Raw genomic sequence first — 14,016 nt, forward strand, 5'->3', positions numbered from 1 at the left:
TGGCATCAGTGAAGCTGGAAGACTGCAGTCAAACACTGGAGCTGAACGTCAACATTAAAGATGAGGAGGAGGAGATTGGGACATCTGTTTCTCATGGTAAGAGCAGGTTCTATCTAACTAAATGCATGTTGTTCATTCCAACTTCCCACTGTGCATGAAAAGTTGTTATTTCATGCTACTGGATTAACATAAATGTACAGTACCAGTCAAAGGTTTGGACACACCTACTCATTCCAGGGTTTTTCTTTATTTTGTACTATTTTCTACATTGTAGAATAATAGTGAAGACATCAAAACTATGAAATAATTTTCAAGCAATGTATAAGAGTTATACTCCAGTCTAGTAGGTGGCGGTAGTGCAACATTTATTGTATGCCAACAGCCGTTCAACATAATCGAAGAACTCACCTGTAATGTGCCACGTCTACCACAACCTTTCCTATCGGGTTAGTTATCACTACAGCATTTTAGGAAGCCATTGTTCAAAGTCTGTTCATACATACAGTACAATGGGAGGGGGCGTGGCATGCACAGGACCAGGAAGTTGATCTCAGACTTCTATTTAGGACTGGGATCCAATCCGGAGTTGACAGATTAACAGTGAGGACAAACCTAGCCTGCCTTTCTCCTTTCACACCGAGTCCAAACGTGCAGTTACTGGGTCCTGATTGTGACAGTGGAGCCCAGTTTGCACCGCAAGATCCAAAGATGTCATCAGTGAAGCTGGAAGACTGCAGTCAAACACTGGAGCTGAACGTCAACATTAAAGATGAAGAAGAGGATGAGAAGATTGGGAAATGTGTTAATCATGGTAAAAGCAGGCTCTATCTTCGTAAATTAGACCTCCATAATTTATGACCCAGTCTAATGCTAGGTTAAATTCTGCTACTGTCGTGTGGGCGAGCGGTTTGCTGATGTTAATAACGTTGTGAACAGAGTGCCCCATGGTGGTGTTATGTTATTGGCAGGCATAAACTACGGTCAACGAACATGATTGCAATTTATCGATGGAAGTTTGAATGCACAAAAATACTTTGTCGAGATCCTGAAGCCCACTGTGAGGCCCATTTTTTTTTAAAGGTATTTGGGACCAAGAGATGCATATCTGCATTCCCAGTCGTGAAATCCATAGATTTGCGCCTAATTCATTTCTTTCAATTGACCGATTTGCTCCTATGAACTGTAACTCAGTAAAATCAATGAAATTGTTGCATGTTGCTTTTATTTCTGTTCAGTATACAGTCTACTACTCAATGGGGTAAACATGAACGTCAACAACAAAGGGACACAGTGCCCTTCGCTCCCGCTTGACAAACACTACTCTGGCAACCTAGTAGCCATGGCAACCTAGTATGAAGTAGCTACCTAGTAGCCATTTTCAGGGTGACAGCTGCACTTTTTTTTAACCTTTATTTAACTAGGCACGTCAGTTAAGAAAAACAATCTTATTTACAATGACCGCCTACACCGGCAAAACGTGGACGACGCTGGGCCAATTGTGCGCCGCCCAATAGGACTCCCAATCACAGCCGGTTGTGATACAGCCTGAATTCAAACCAGGGTGTCTGTAGTGACTCCTCTAGTACTGAGATGCAGTGTCTTAGACCGCTGAGCCACTCGGGAGCCCAACAGCACATGAAGCACACCATCAATCTTTTTTATTTTTTTTTTAAATAAAGAGTTGTCAGTTTTGTAGCTGAAACTGTACAATTATTTGTGTAAAACTAACAGTGAAATACAACCCAGACTCATCCTCTGGCTTAAAAACAGAAGTCCAAACTCTTGCGGTATGGTAGCTCATTGTATGCAGGGTTGGGTAGGTTACTTTCTAAATGGAATCCTTTACAAGGTACCTGTCCAAAATTGTAATCAGTAACTTAATTTTGGGATTACCCAAACTCGTTAACATAATCTGATTATATTCCGTTACTTTTAGATTACTTTCCCCTTAAGAGGCATTAGAATTATACAAATGTATGTTGCCAATTGAATGACATCTATTGCAGGATAAATCAATGTTAAAGTTTACATAGCTGGCCACATATGGATGTTAAATTTTACTTTATGGGTTGGTTATGTAGGCTTCTTCTAACCCATCGCTTTCTACTACATATAATAATACGATTAAATTATATCTTTACATTAAAAACCAAAGTCTATCAGAATTCCAGCCATTCCAATAAATGTTATACCCCTTGATCTTCAAGAATAGGACTTGGAAAAATGGAAGTATAGATTAGCCAAATAGTTTTACCCGAGCATGACACCAAAGCTAAGGACTTATTAGCCAGCCCTACTTTTTATTGTCGCAGAGGACTCATTGATTCGAGTTGAAAAATAAATGCTGCGCTCGTGGAATGGCATGCTTTGCCAAGAGTGTGCAAAGCTGTCAAGGCAAAGGGTGGCTACTTTGAAAAATATAAAATATATTTAGATTTGTTTAACACTTATTTATTTACATTTTTGGGGGGGTTACTACATGATTCCTTATGTGTTATTTCATAGTTTTGATGTCTTCATTATACTACAATGTAGAAAATAGTAAAAATAAAGAAACCCTTGAATCAGTAGGTGTGTCCAAACGTTGACTGGTACTGTGTATATAGAATGTATAAGTCCCTAAACAGATAGCCCCTTTTTAAGTCTATCACAAGTGTGCAAGTTTGAGCATGTGTCCATTAGGCCTATGGATTTTTTATTTATCAGCATGAATTAGATTGAGCATTAAAAGCCCCACTTTTATTCCATAGGCTTGGATCCACACTATGCTGCTGTTGCAAGAGTGAATTTTTCACTGGCTGTCCACTGGTTTCAAAATCAATGATTGATAGGCAGCTTAAACTTCTTGAATTAAACCATTATTGGATTCAAATACACATTTAGATTTGTGAACAGTCATCCTCAACAACCACAATCCGTAAGGCGCAAATAGCTAAATGAGAGAGCAGCAGTGTGATTCACATCAATGCGCTATGTAGATAACAATAATAAGTGATATCCGTATCACTGTAGACTACACCACTACTGTCATCCTTACCTCCAAGCGTTTATTCAAATTGGATAATTTGGTGTGTCATCATAGTGGTCTCTGACTTGTGGTCAGACTCACTCAGGTGGAATAAACTTAAACATGCGCCTTTTTTTCCAATGCTGATTTGAATGTCATTGAGAAAATTTTATTTTTTTCTTCCAGCAAAAATAATTTCTGAATTTAAAAGTAATCCTCTAGTTTTTCAAAACTATCGGTAATTTGATTACAATATTTTTGCTGGTAATTTATTGCAGTTACCGTTTTTTGTAATCCCTTTACATGTAACGGATAACATGTAATTTGTTAGTCCCCAACCCTGAATGTATGGTAGTTGTGTGGTAAGAAAAGGAAGAGAGAAACCCCCCACAGTGCAATCAAACAGTCTAACCTATAGCACAGCGCTTTTGACTCAGTCTAACCTATAGCACAGCGCTTTCGACTCAGTCTAACCTATAGCACAGCGCTTTTGACTCAGTCTAACCTATAGCACAGCGCTTTCGACTCAGTCTAACCTATAGCACAGCGCTTTTGACTCAGTCTAACCTATAGCACAGCGCTTTCGACTCAGTCTAACCTATAGCGCTTTCGACTCAGTCTAACCTACAGCGCTTTCGACTCAGTCTAACCTATAGCACAGCGCTTTCGACTCAGTCTAACCTATAGCACAGCGCTTTCGACTCAGTCTAACCTATAGCACAGCGCTTTCAACTCAGTCTAACCTATAGCACAGCGCTTTCGACTCAGTCTAACCTATAGCACAGCGCTTTCGATTCACTCCTTTCCACAAGCCCACTACTTTCCTTTCGACACACCCACTCGCTCATACTCCGGTCGCCGTATTGAGATGCCGCTACCCCCTTCTCCTATTGGGCGAACCGCCGCTGCTCAACTGGGGACTTAAAAAAGACACCAACTTATTCAACCAGGAGATAATCTGACCTGGAGCTGAGATGTAGTGCAATGATGCGAAAGCGTAAGAATGGCGCTTCAGAGATTTGTGTCCCGAGTGACACCTCGAACAAAGGTGTATACATACAGTTGAAGTCAGAAGTTTACATATACCTTAGCCAAATACATTTAAACTCAGTTTTTCACAATTCCTGACATTTAATCCTAGTAAAAATTCCTTGTTTTAGGTCAGTTAGGATCACCACTTTATTTTAGGAATGTGAAATGTCATAATAATAGTAGAGAGAATGATTTATTTCAACTTTTATTTCTTTCATCACATTCCCAGTGGGTCAGAAGTTTACATACACTCAATTAGTATTTGGTAGCATTGCCTTTAAATTGTTTAACTTGGGTCAAATGTTTTGTGTAGCCTTCCACAAGCTTCCCACAATAAGTTGGGTGAATTTTGGCCCATTCCTCCTGACAGAGCTGGTGTAACTGAGTCAGGTTTGTAAGGCCTCCTTGCTCGCACACGCTTTTTAATTTCTGCCCACAAATTTTCTATAGGATTGAGGTCAGGGCTTTGTGATGACCACTCCAATACCTTCACTTTGTTGTCCTTAAGCCATTTTGCCACAACTTTGGAAGTATGCTTGGGGTCATTGTCCATTTGGAAGACCCATTTGTAACCAAGCTTTAACTTCCTGACTGATGTCTTGAGATGTTGCTTCAATATATCCACATAATTCCCCTTCCTCATGATGCCATCCATTTTGTGAAGTGCACCAGTCCCTCCTGCAGCAAAGCACCCCCACAACATGATGCTGCCACCCCTGTGCTTCACGGTTGGGATGGTGTTCTTCGGCTTGCAAGCCTCCCCCTTTTTCCTCCAAACATAACAATGGTAATTATGGCCAAACAGTTATATTTTTGTTTCATCAGACCAGAGGACATTTCTCAAAAAAGTACAATCTTTGTTCCCATGTGCAGTTGCAAACCATAGTCTGGCTTTTTTCTGGGAGTTTTGGGCCAGTGGCTTCTTCCTTGCTGAGCGGCCTTTCAGATTATTTCAATATAGGACTCGTTTTATTGTGGAAATAGATACTTCTGTACCTGTTTACTCCAGCATCTTCACAAGGTCCTTTGCTGTTGTTGTGGGATTGATTTGCACTTTTCGCACCAAAGTACGTTCATCTCTAGGAGACAGAACGGATCTCCTTCCTGAGCGGTATGACGGCTGCGCGGTCCCATGGTGTTTATACTTGCATACTATTGTTTGTAAAGATGAATGTGGTACCTTCAGGCATTTGGAAATTGCTCCCAAGGATGAACCAGACTTGTGGAGGTCTACAAAAAAAAATCTGAGGTCTTGGCTGATTTATTTTTATTTTCCCATGATGTCAAGCAAAGAGGCACTGAGTTTGAAGGTAGGCCTTGAAATACATCCACAGGTACACCTCCAATTGACTCAAATGTCAATTAGCCTATCAGAAGCTTCTAAAGCCATGACATAATTTTCTGGAATTTTCCAAGCTTTTAAAGGCACAGTCAACTTAGTGGATGTAAACTTCTGACCCACTGGAATTGTGATACAGTGAGTACAATAAGTGAAATAATCTGTCTGTAAACAGTTGTTGGAAAAATTCCCTGTCATGCACAAAGTAGATGTCCAAACCGACTTGCCAAAACTATAGTTTGTTAACAAGAAATTTGTGGAGTGGTTGAAAAACGAGTTTTAATGACTCCAACCTGAGTGTATGTAAACTTCCGACTTCAACTGCACCTTTTGTCTCCTGAATACAAACTGAGTAATCATATTTATAGGTCTACATGCTCTCTTGAGAACCTTGATGATCTCGAAACGGAGGTTGAGCCAGTCCAGGATTAAGTGGGCCTACCTGCGGTAGACAGGTGTAGTCAGTGGTGGAAAAAGTATCCAATTGAGATACTTGAGTAAAAGTAAAGATGCCTTCATAGAAAATGACTCAAGTGAAAGTCACCCAGTAAAATAGTACTTGAGTAAAAGTGTTTGGTTTTAAATATACTTAAGTATCAGAAGTAAAAGTACAAGTGTAAATTATTTAAAATTCCTTATTAAGCCAACCAGGCCTCATGTTCTTGTTTGTTTTATTTTTTTACAGATAGCCAGGGGCACGCTTAAACACTTGGACATCCATTTACAAACAAAGCTTGTGTTCAGTGAGTCTGTCAGATCAGAGGCAGCAGGGATGACCAGGGATATTCTCTTGATAAGTGTGGGAATTAGACCATTTTCCTGTCCTGCTAAACATTCAAAATGTAACGAGTACTTTGGGTGTCAGGGAAAATGTATGGAGTAAAAAGTACCTAATTTTCTTTAATGTAGTGAAGTAAAAGTTGTAAAAAATAATAATACTTTACACCACAGGGTGTAGTTGAGACTTCCAACATTTGCCCTGAGAATCCTACCAGAGATGATTTTAGACAGGTAGGAGTGAGACTTTTGGAAGGCGTCGATTCTTGCTTTTTGGCCCACCCATACGTTTTGTCAAGTTGTGTAAAGAACAAACTGGGAATGGTTATATCTGTGTTACAAAGTCTCGATAAGTGGAATTGATTAGATTTTTTTTGCTTATCCACCACCCAGAGGAAGTGGGTGCTTCAAGTCACGCGACTCGGGTCTCAACCTGTGGCGTGCTTTGCTCTCCGGAGTATGGCCCCCTCAAAGGGGTGATCAGTGGGTTAGAGGGGGATCAAATGAAAAGGAATATTCCTAGTGTTTGTGTTGCCAGCCGTTTGGTAAGACGTAGACCCGGTGGCAATGGTGAGACTCAGAAAAGCATGTCTGTCTTGTTGAGCTTTGACAGAGTTGCTACCTGATAAGGTTAGATTAGGTATTCCGTGAGGGCCTATGTTCTGAATCCGCTCCGCTACGGTGCTTTAGGTGCCAAGGATTTGGACATGTTGCAGCAGTGTGTAGAAGAGGGATCCCACGATGTGAGGAAAGTGCAGGAGGGCAAAGTCAGAGGGAGTGTACAGTTGGGATACAGAAAGCACTGTGTGTCAACAGTGAGGTTGCCAATGCAGCTGAGGATCTGAAATGCCTTGTGAGGAAGACAGGTTGAAATGGTCAGTTTGAGTGGGGCAGAACGTTTCCTATGCTGAGACAATAAAGAGAGTAGAGGGTAGCCCAAGGGCAACGGAGCCTCCCAGTGAGTAGGTCTGAAGAGAGAAAGATCCCGAGAGGATGAGCTTTAGTAAGGTTGGATATGTTGCGTTTATAGCCATGGTGATGAACTGCACTGCACTGGTGGAGTGGAAACCACAGAAGGTACATGTGATAGTTGCAGCAGCAGAGGAATATTTGAGTGTGAGATTTTAGTACAGAAGATCTACAGTCAGTTTTGAGGAAAGGGGTTCCATCCTCCAAGGCGGATAGCCTGTTGTAGGATCATTTAGGGCTAAAGTGGTGGGTTCTGGGGGATAGTGTATAGGTGCAGGAATAGATGGTGCAATTTTAGATTTTCACATTCTCCTTTCACACATAGTATGCACATACATTTATACTGACTACACACCCGCACACCCACTCACATACAAGCTGCTGCTATTCTGTTTATCTTATCCTGTTGCCTAGGCCACTTACCCCTATACATATCTACCGCAATCACTCCAGTATCCCTGCACATCTAAATATGGTATTGGAACTGACTTTTTAACTATTTGCTGTATATATAGTATGCTTACTTATTTGTGTATTTCCTATTCTTATTTCTTGTGTGTTTTTTCTAGTAATATATGCTTATTGATAATTGCATTATTTGGTTTTGAGTTTGCAAGAAAGGCATTTCACTGTGCTTGTGACGTTACAACTTAACTTAAAACATCTTTGGTTGTAGTGGGGGAACAAGAAGTTCCGGAACTAGAACTGTGTTGTCAAGATACCTTTTGTGTCCGTTTTTAAATGTATTACTACAGGTATGCAATTGCACGTTTTAAACTGTCTAATATCAAAATAACATGTCATAACGTGCTAGGTAACAAATTATCACGTTTGGTAAAGGTTTTGTGTTCTTTTGCTTCAAACCGAGTGAGTGGAAAACGTGACTAAAAACAATTTATACGTCGACAGCTAGAGACTTTGGGTTTGTCTGAGTCAATGAACATAGATTATGAAATTACCTTTTTAATAAATTATTTATTTGCGATTTCTGAGCTCCTTTTACATGTTATTGGTTTTGTGTAAAATTCGCGAGCTTGTAAAATGGCGGCACCAGCTCTGTCCGCGTCAACGGACTTCAGTGCCGGCAGTGCAGATGCACCAGAGAGCGAAAATAAATAAATATATATATATGCACCAGAGAGCGACAATTTCACGTTGCCCTACGGTTGTGAGGCTGAATACAATGTTTATCTTTTTTTTTTGTATTTTTTTTTTACATGTGTAATAATATTCAGACACATTGTATTTCCCATTCACATCATAGATAGAAACAATCGTTTTTTTGTGGGTGAAATAATACAGTGAAGACGACGTTATTCAAGAAAATTGTTCATAGTGCTTCCTCAAACACTGCAACGTTAATGGCTTGAGTAATTTATGCATTTATGTAAATGTAGGAAATCTACTATAGGTTAAGTGCACTTACGTTGTGTAATTTAAAGTGTGCACTCGTCTAATGTGAATTAATGTTTTGTTGTCAATGCATAGCAACCTGATTTATTGAAATTCGATAATTGAAGAAGTAAAAAACTACATATTTTTAAGAGAATAAAGTAAGTGCCAGAACTGTCAAGACTAACTTTTGTGTCCGTTTCTCTTTGTTACTACAGGCCAACTCGGATTAAGTCTGAGGCCGGTAACATCAACAGTGAGGACAGACCCAGCCTGCCTCTCTCCTTCCACACGGAGTCCAAACCTACAGTCACTGGGTCCTGATTGTGACAGTGGAGCCCAGTTTGCACTGGAGGATCCAGAGATGGCATCAGTGAAGCTGGAAGACTGCAGTCAAACACTGGAGCTGAATGTCAACATTAAAGATGAAGAAGAGGAGGAGAAGATTGGGAAATCTCTTTCTCATGGTAAGAGCAGGTTTTATCTAACTAAGTTTATTGTTCATTCCAACTTCCCACTGTGTATGAAAAGTTGCAGAAGAAATGTTTCATTATGAACTGTTTCAATGAGAAGGTAGATATTATTTCATGCTACTCAGACTTGCATGGTTTGACACCAGTATTGCCAGCATTTGTTTTATTCACAGGGGTATCTGGAGTTTTCAGAGAGGAGACTAAAGTGAAGTAGACAATCTGCCAGTGTTTTAAAGTTCTGAGTGTAGTAACCCTTTTGTACCTTTTTTAGCTTTCAAGTCTTATCGACTTTTAGAGTAGTTTTATTCCCCTGTATTGTACAGCCTACTGATATGAATAAATATAGTGAATTTGGAAGGTATTCAGATCCTTTGACTTTTACCACATGTTGTTATGTTACAGCCATATTCTGAAATTGATTCAATTGTCCCCCCCTCCATTAATCTACATGCAATATCCAATAATGACAAAACAAAAACACAGGTTTTGATACATTTTTGAAAATGTGTATATGTGCAAATGTGATTTCAGCTTTTTTATATATATATATATATATATATATATATATTAACTATTCACACCCTTTACTCAGTACTTGGTTGAATCACCTTTGGCAGTGATTACAGTCTAGAGTCTTCTTGGGGATGATGCTACAAGCTTGGCACACCTGTATTTTGGGAGTTTCTCCAATTATTCTCTGCTGATCCTCTCAAGCTCTGTCAGGTTGGATGGGGAGCATCGCTGCACAGCTATTTTCAGGTTTCTACAGAAAATTTTGATCAAGTTCAAGTCCGGGTTCTGGCTGGGCCACTCAATGACATTCGGAGACTTGTCCCGAAGCCACTCCTGCGTTGTCTTGGCTGTTGTCCTGTTGGAAGGTGAACTTTCTCCCCAGTCAGAGGTCCTGAGCACTCTGGAACAGGTTTTCATCAAGGATCTCTCTGTACTTTGTTATTTTCATCTTTCCCTCGAACCTAACTAGTCTCCCAGTCCCTGCTGCTGAAAAACCTCCCCACAGCATGATGCTGATACCACCATGCTTCACCGTAGGGATGGTGCCATATTTCTTTCAGACGTGATGCTTGGCATTTAGGCCAAAGAGTTCAACCTTGGTTTCCTCAGACCAGAGAATCTTGTTTCTCATGGTCAGAGTCCTTTAGGTGCCTTTTGGCAAACTCCAAGCGGGCTTTCATGTGCCTTTTACTAAGTAGTTGCTTCCGTCTGGCCACTCTACAATAAAGGACTGACTGGTGGAGTGCTGCAGAGATGGTTGTCCTGCTGGAAGGTTCTCCCATTTCCACAGAGGAACTCTAGAGCACTGTCAGAGTGACCATCGGGTTCTTGGCCACCTCCCTGACCAAGGCCCTTCTCCCCAGATTGCTCAGTTTAGCCAGGCGGCCAGCTGTAGGAATAGTCTTGGTGGTTCCAAACTTCTTCCATTTAAGAATGATGGAGGCCAGTGTGTTCTTGGGGACCTTCAATGCTGCAGAAATATTTTGGTACCCTTCCCCAGATCTGTGCCTCGAAACAATCCTGTCTCGGAGCTCTACAGACAATTCCTTCAACATCATGGCTTAGTTTTTGCTCTGACATGCACTGTCAACTGTGGGACCTTTTTATATAGAAAGGTGTGTGCCTATCCAAATCATGTCCAATAAATTGGATTTACCACAGGTGGATTCCAATCAAGTTGTAGAAACATCTCAAGGATGATAAATGGGAACAGGATGCACCAGAGGTCAATTGAGTCTCATAGCAAATGGTCTGAATACTTATGTAAATAAGGAATTTCTGTTTTTTTTTTTTTTTTTTACATTTGCAAACATTTCGAAAAGCCTGTTTTTAGCTTTGTCATTATGGGGTATTGTGTGTAGATTTGAGGATTTGTAAAAAAAAATAAAAAATAAAATAAAGATCCATTTTAGAATAAGGCTGTAACATAACAATGTGGAAAAAGAGAAGAGGTCTGAATACTTTTCGAATGCACTGTATGTCACCCGGTACAGCCAGAAGAGGACTGGCCACCCCTCAGACTGGTTCCTCTCTATGTTTCTTCCTAGTGTTCCAGCGTTCTGGGGTGTTTTTCTTAGCCACTGTGGTTATATGCATTGCTTGCTTATTGGTGTTTTAAGCTGGATTTCTGTATAAGCACTTTGTGTCAACTGCTGATGTAAAAAGTGCATCAAATGTATTTGTTTGACATGTACAATGAATGTACAAAACATTAAGAACACCTTCCAAATGTTGAGTTGCACCCCCCTTATGCCCTCGGCGTGAATTCGTTTGGGCATGGAATCTACAAGGCGTGGAAAGCTTTCCACAGGAATGATGGCGCATGTTGACTCCAATGCTTCCCAGTTGTTTCAAGTTGGCTAAATGTCCTTTGGGTGGTGGACCATTCTTCACACACACACAGGAAACTGTTGCGCATGGAAAAACCCAGAAGCATTTCATTTATTAACACAAACCGGTGCGCCTGGCACCTACTACCATACCCTGTTAAAAGGCACTTCAATATTTTGTCTTGCCCATTCACCCTCTGAATGGCACACGTACACAACCCATGTCACAATTGTATCAAGCCGTAAAAATCCTTTAATTTGTTTCTTCATCTACACTGATTGAAGTGGATTTAACAAGTGACATCAATAAGGGATCACAGCTTTAACATGGTCAGTCTGTCATGGAAAGAGCAGGTGTTCCTAATGTTTTGACTCTCAGTGTATATCACACCAACTGATTGGTTTTTCTGTTGTTCACACAGGAGACCATGTTGAGACATTCTCTACATCCAGAGAGCAACAGCAGGAAGATCACAGAGCTAAGAGGTCTCACCACTGCCCACATTGTGAGGAGATTTTCCCAATTCTATCAAAGCTAAAAATACACCTAAAAATACACACAGAAGAAAATCTGTATTCCTGCACTGACTGTGGGAAGAGTTTCACAACATCAAGGCCTCTGACAGTTCATCAGAGAGTACACACAGGAGAGAAGCCTTATTCCTGCTCTGACTGTGGGGAGAGTTTCTCCCAACAGAGCAACTTAAAAAAACACCAACGTATACATACAGGAGAGAAGCCTTACTCTTGCTCGGCCTGTGGGAGGAATTTCTCTCAACAGAGCAACTTCAAAAAACACCAACGTATACACACAGGAGAGAAGCCTTACTCCTGCTCTGACTGTGGAAAAGGCTTCACAACATCAACTGAGCTAACAGTTCATCAGAGAACACACACAGGAGAGAAGCCTTACTTCTGCTCTGACTGTGGAAAGAGTTTCTCCCGATTGGATACCTTAAAAGTACATGAACGTGTACATACAGGAGAGAAGCCATACTCCTGCTCTGACTGTGGAAAATGCTTCACAACATCATCTGAGCTAACAGTTCATCAGAGAACACACACAGGAGAGAAGCCTTACTTCTGCTCTGACTGTGGAAAAAGTTTCTCCCAATTGGAGAAGTTAAAATGTCACCAGCGAATACATACAGACCAAAAGTCTTACTTCTGCTCCGACTGTGGGAAGAGTTTCACCCGATTGGATACCTTAAAATGTCACCAGCGTATACATACAGGAGAGAAGCCTTACTTCTGCTCTGATTGTGGGAAGAGTTTCACCCGATTGGATACCTTAAAATGTCACCAGCGTATACATACAGGAGAGAAGCCTCATCAGTTCTCTCAAACAAGCTAAGATTAAAGTCACCATCACTTCCTTCTCATCTCATAAAGGAAGTGGTAACAGTGAATTTGATAACGTTTAAGAAAGAATAAAACACTATTGGGATCCTATTGTTTCTCACTGTAAGAGAACTGTGCAGAGGAAAGGGCGTTTTATAGAATGTTCGCCTCTCTTTACTTTACTGATCAGTGTGCACCTTGTCAGTTTTGGTGTGTTTTGTTAGCTTCTACTGTAAAGATATTGAGAGTACCTTGAATTTGCCCTTAGGGTTGAATGCCCTCTGAGGCTTCTCACATTGTAACAATGGAGTCTGATGGCTGACTGGGTGGTACTGCATCCCTCTGCAGTTTTCTGTGGGAATGAGCTAGTAGACACAACATGTATCAGATAGAGATGGTGTGATGATCAGTTTTCTGTGGGAATGAGTTAGTAGATACAACATGTATCAGATAGAGATGATGTGATGATCAGTTTTCTGTGGGAATGAGCTAGTAGACACGACATGTATCAGATAGAGATGGTGTGATGATCAGTTTTCTGTGGGAATGAGTTAGTAGACACAACATGTATCAGATAGAGATTGTGTGATCAGTTTTCTGTGGGAATGAGTTAGTAGATACAACATGTATCAGATAGAGATGATGTGATGATCAGTTTTCGTCATTAGTTTGGGTGGATTTTTTTTTACTACTATAACTTTTGTTTAATGATACACATACTTTGAAACAACTACGTGTTTATTAAATTGTCTTACATTCAATGACGAAAATAACACATCTAGTATTTGGTTGACTGCATTGAACTTAATGTGCTAATTGAAAATAAATATTCTACATGAATTTGTGCTGGTCAAACTTTGGGTTATCTATACAGACAATGCAATGTTTTTGTTTAATTGATGTCATTCAAACTAATTTAAATGTCTATGTATCTACTCAATTACATGTCACTTCACCTCTACATGCCAATTAGCTAGCCCCCTGTATGTTCTACAATACATACAAATAATGTTTTGCAGTATAAAGGACATGTTTTCATATTTAAATAGAATAACATTTTATTTTGTCAATGTATAATTGTAATGTGTTTTCTATGGTGCCAAAGTCCAGGGAAAATATTACTACCACAATTCAAGTATGATCCACTTACTATTGGGGAATGGAACCAGAGAGGAAGCTTGTGTTACCCTTTCCAGAGTGTAAGAGCTGAGAACTCTCCTGTGACGGCCCACATCTACCACAACCTTTCCTAGTGTGTTAGTCAGCACCACAGCATTTTAGGAAGCCATTGTTCAAAATATGTTCATACACACAGTAACAATGGGAGGGGGTGTGGCCTGCACA

General features: G+C 40.4%; 1 protein-coding gene across 2 annotated transcripts; it reads left to right on the forward strand.

The window, feature by feature from the left end:
- The first annotated feature begins 409 nt into the window (after positions 1–409).
- On the forward strand, positions 410–13,512 carry LOC139533072 (zinc finger protein 79-like). 2 transcript variants are annotated; one of them, XM_071331301.1, is made up of 3 exons: positions 410–811; positions 8,735–8,983; positions 11,754–13,512. In XM_071331301.1, exons 1-3 carry the CDS (start codon positions 709–711, stop codon positions 12,683–12,685), a joined length of 1,284 nt encoding a protein of 427 aa, XP_071187402.1. In that variant the 5' UTR covers positions 410–708; the 3' UTR covers positions 12,686–13,512. The 2 variants fall into 2 exon arrangements, with proteins under 2 accessions (XP_071187402.1, XP_071187403.1); XM_071331302.1 differs by lacking the exon at positions 410–811 and adding an exon at positions 7,774–7,879.
- The last annotated feature ends 504 nt before the right edge of the window (positions 13,513–14,016 follow it).

The sequence above is a fragment of the Salvelinus alpinus genome, chromosome 10 (genome assembly GCF_045679555.1).
Source record: "Salvelinus alpinus chromosome 10, SLU_Salpinus.1, whole genome shotgun sequence".
NCBI lineage: Eukaryota > Metazoa > Chordata > Actinopteri > Salmoniformes > Salmonidae > Salvelinus > Salvelinus alpinus.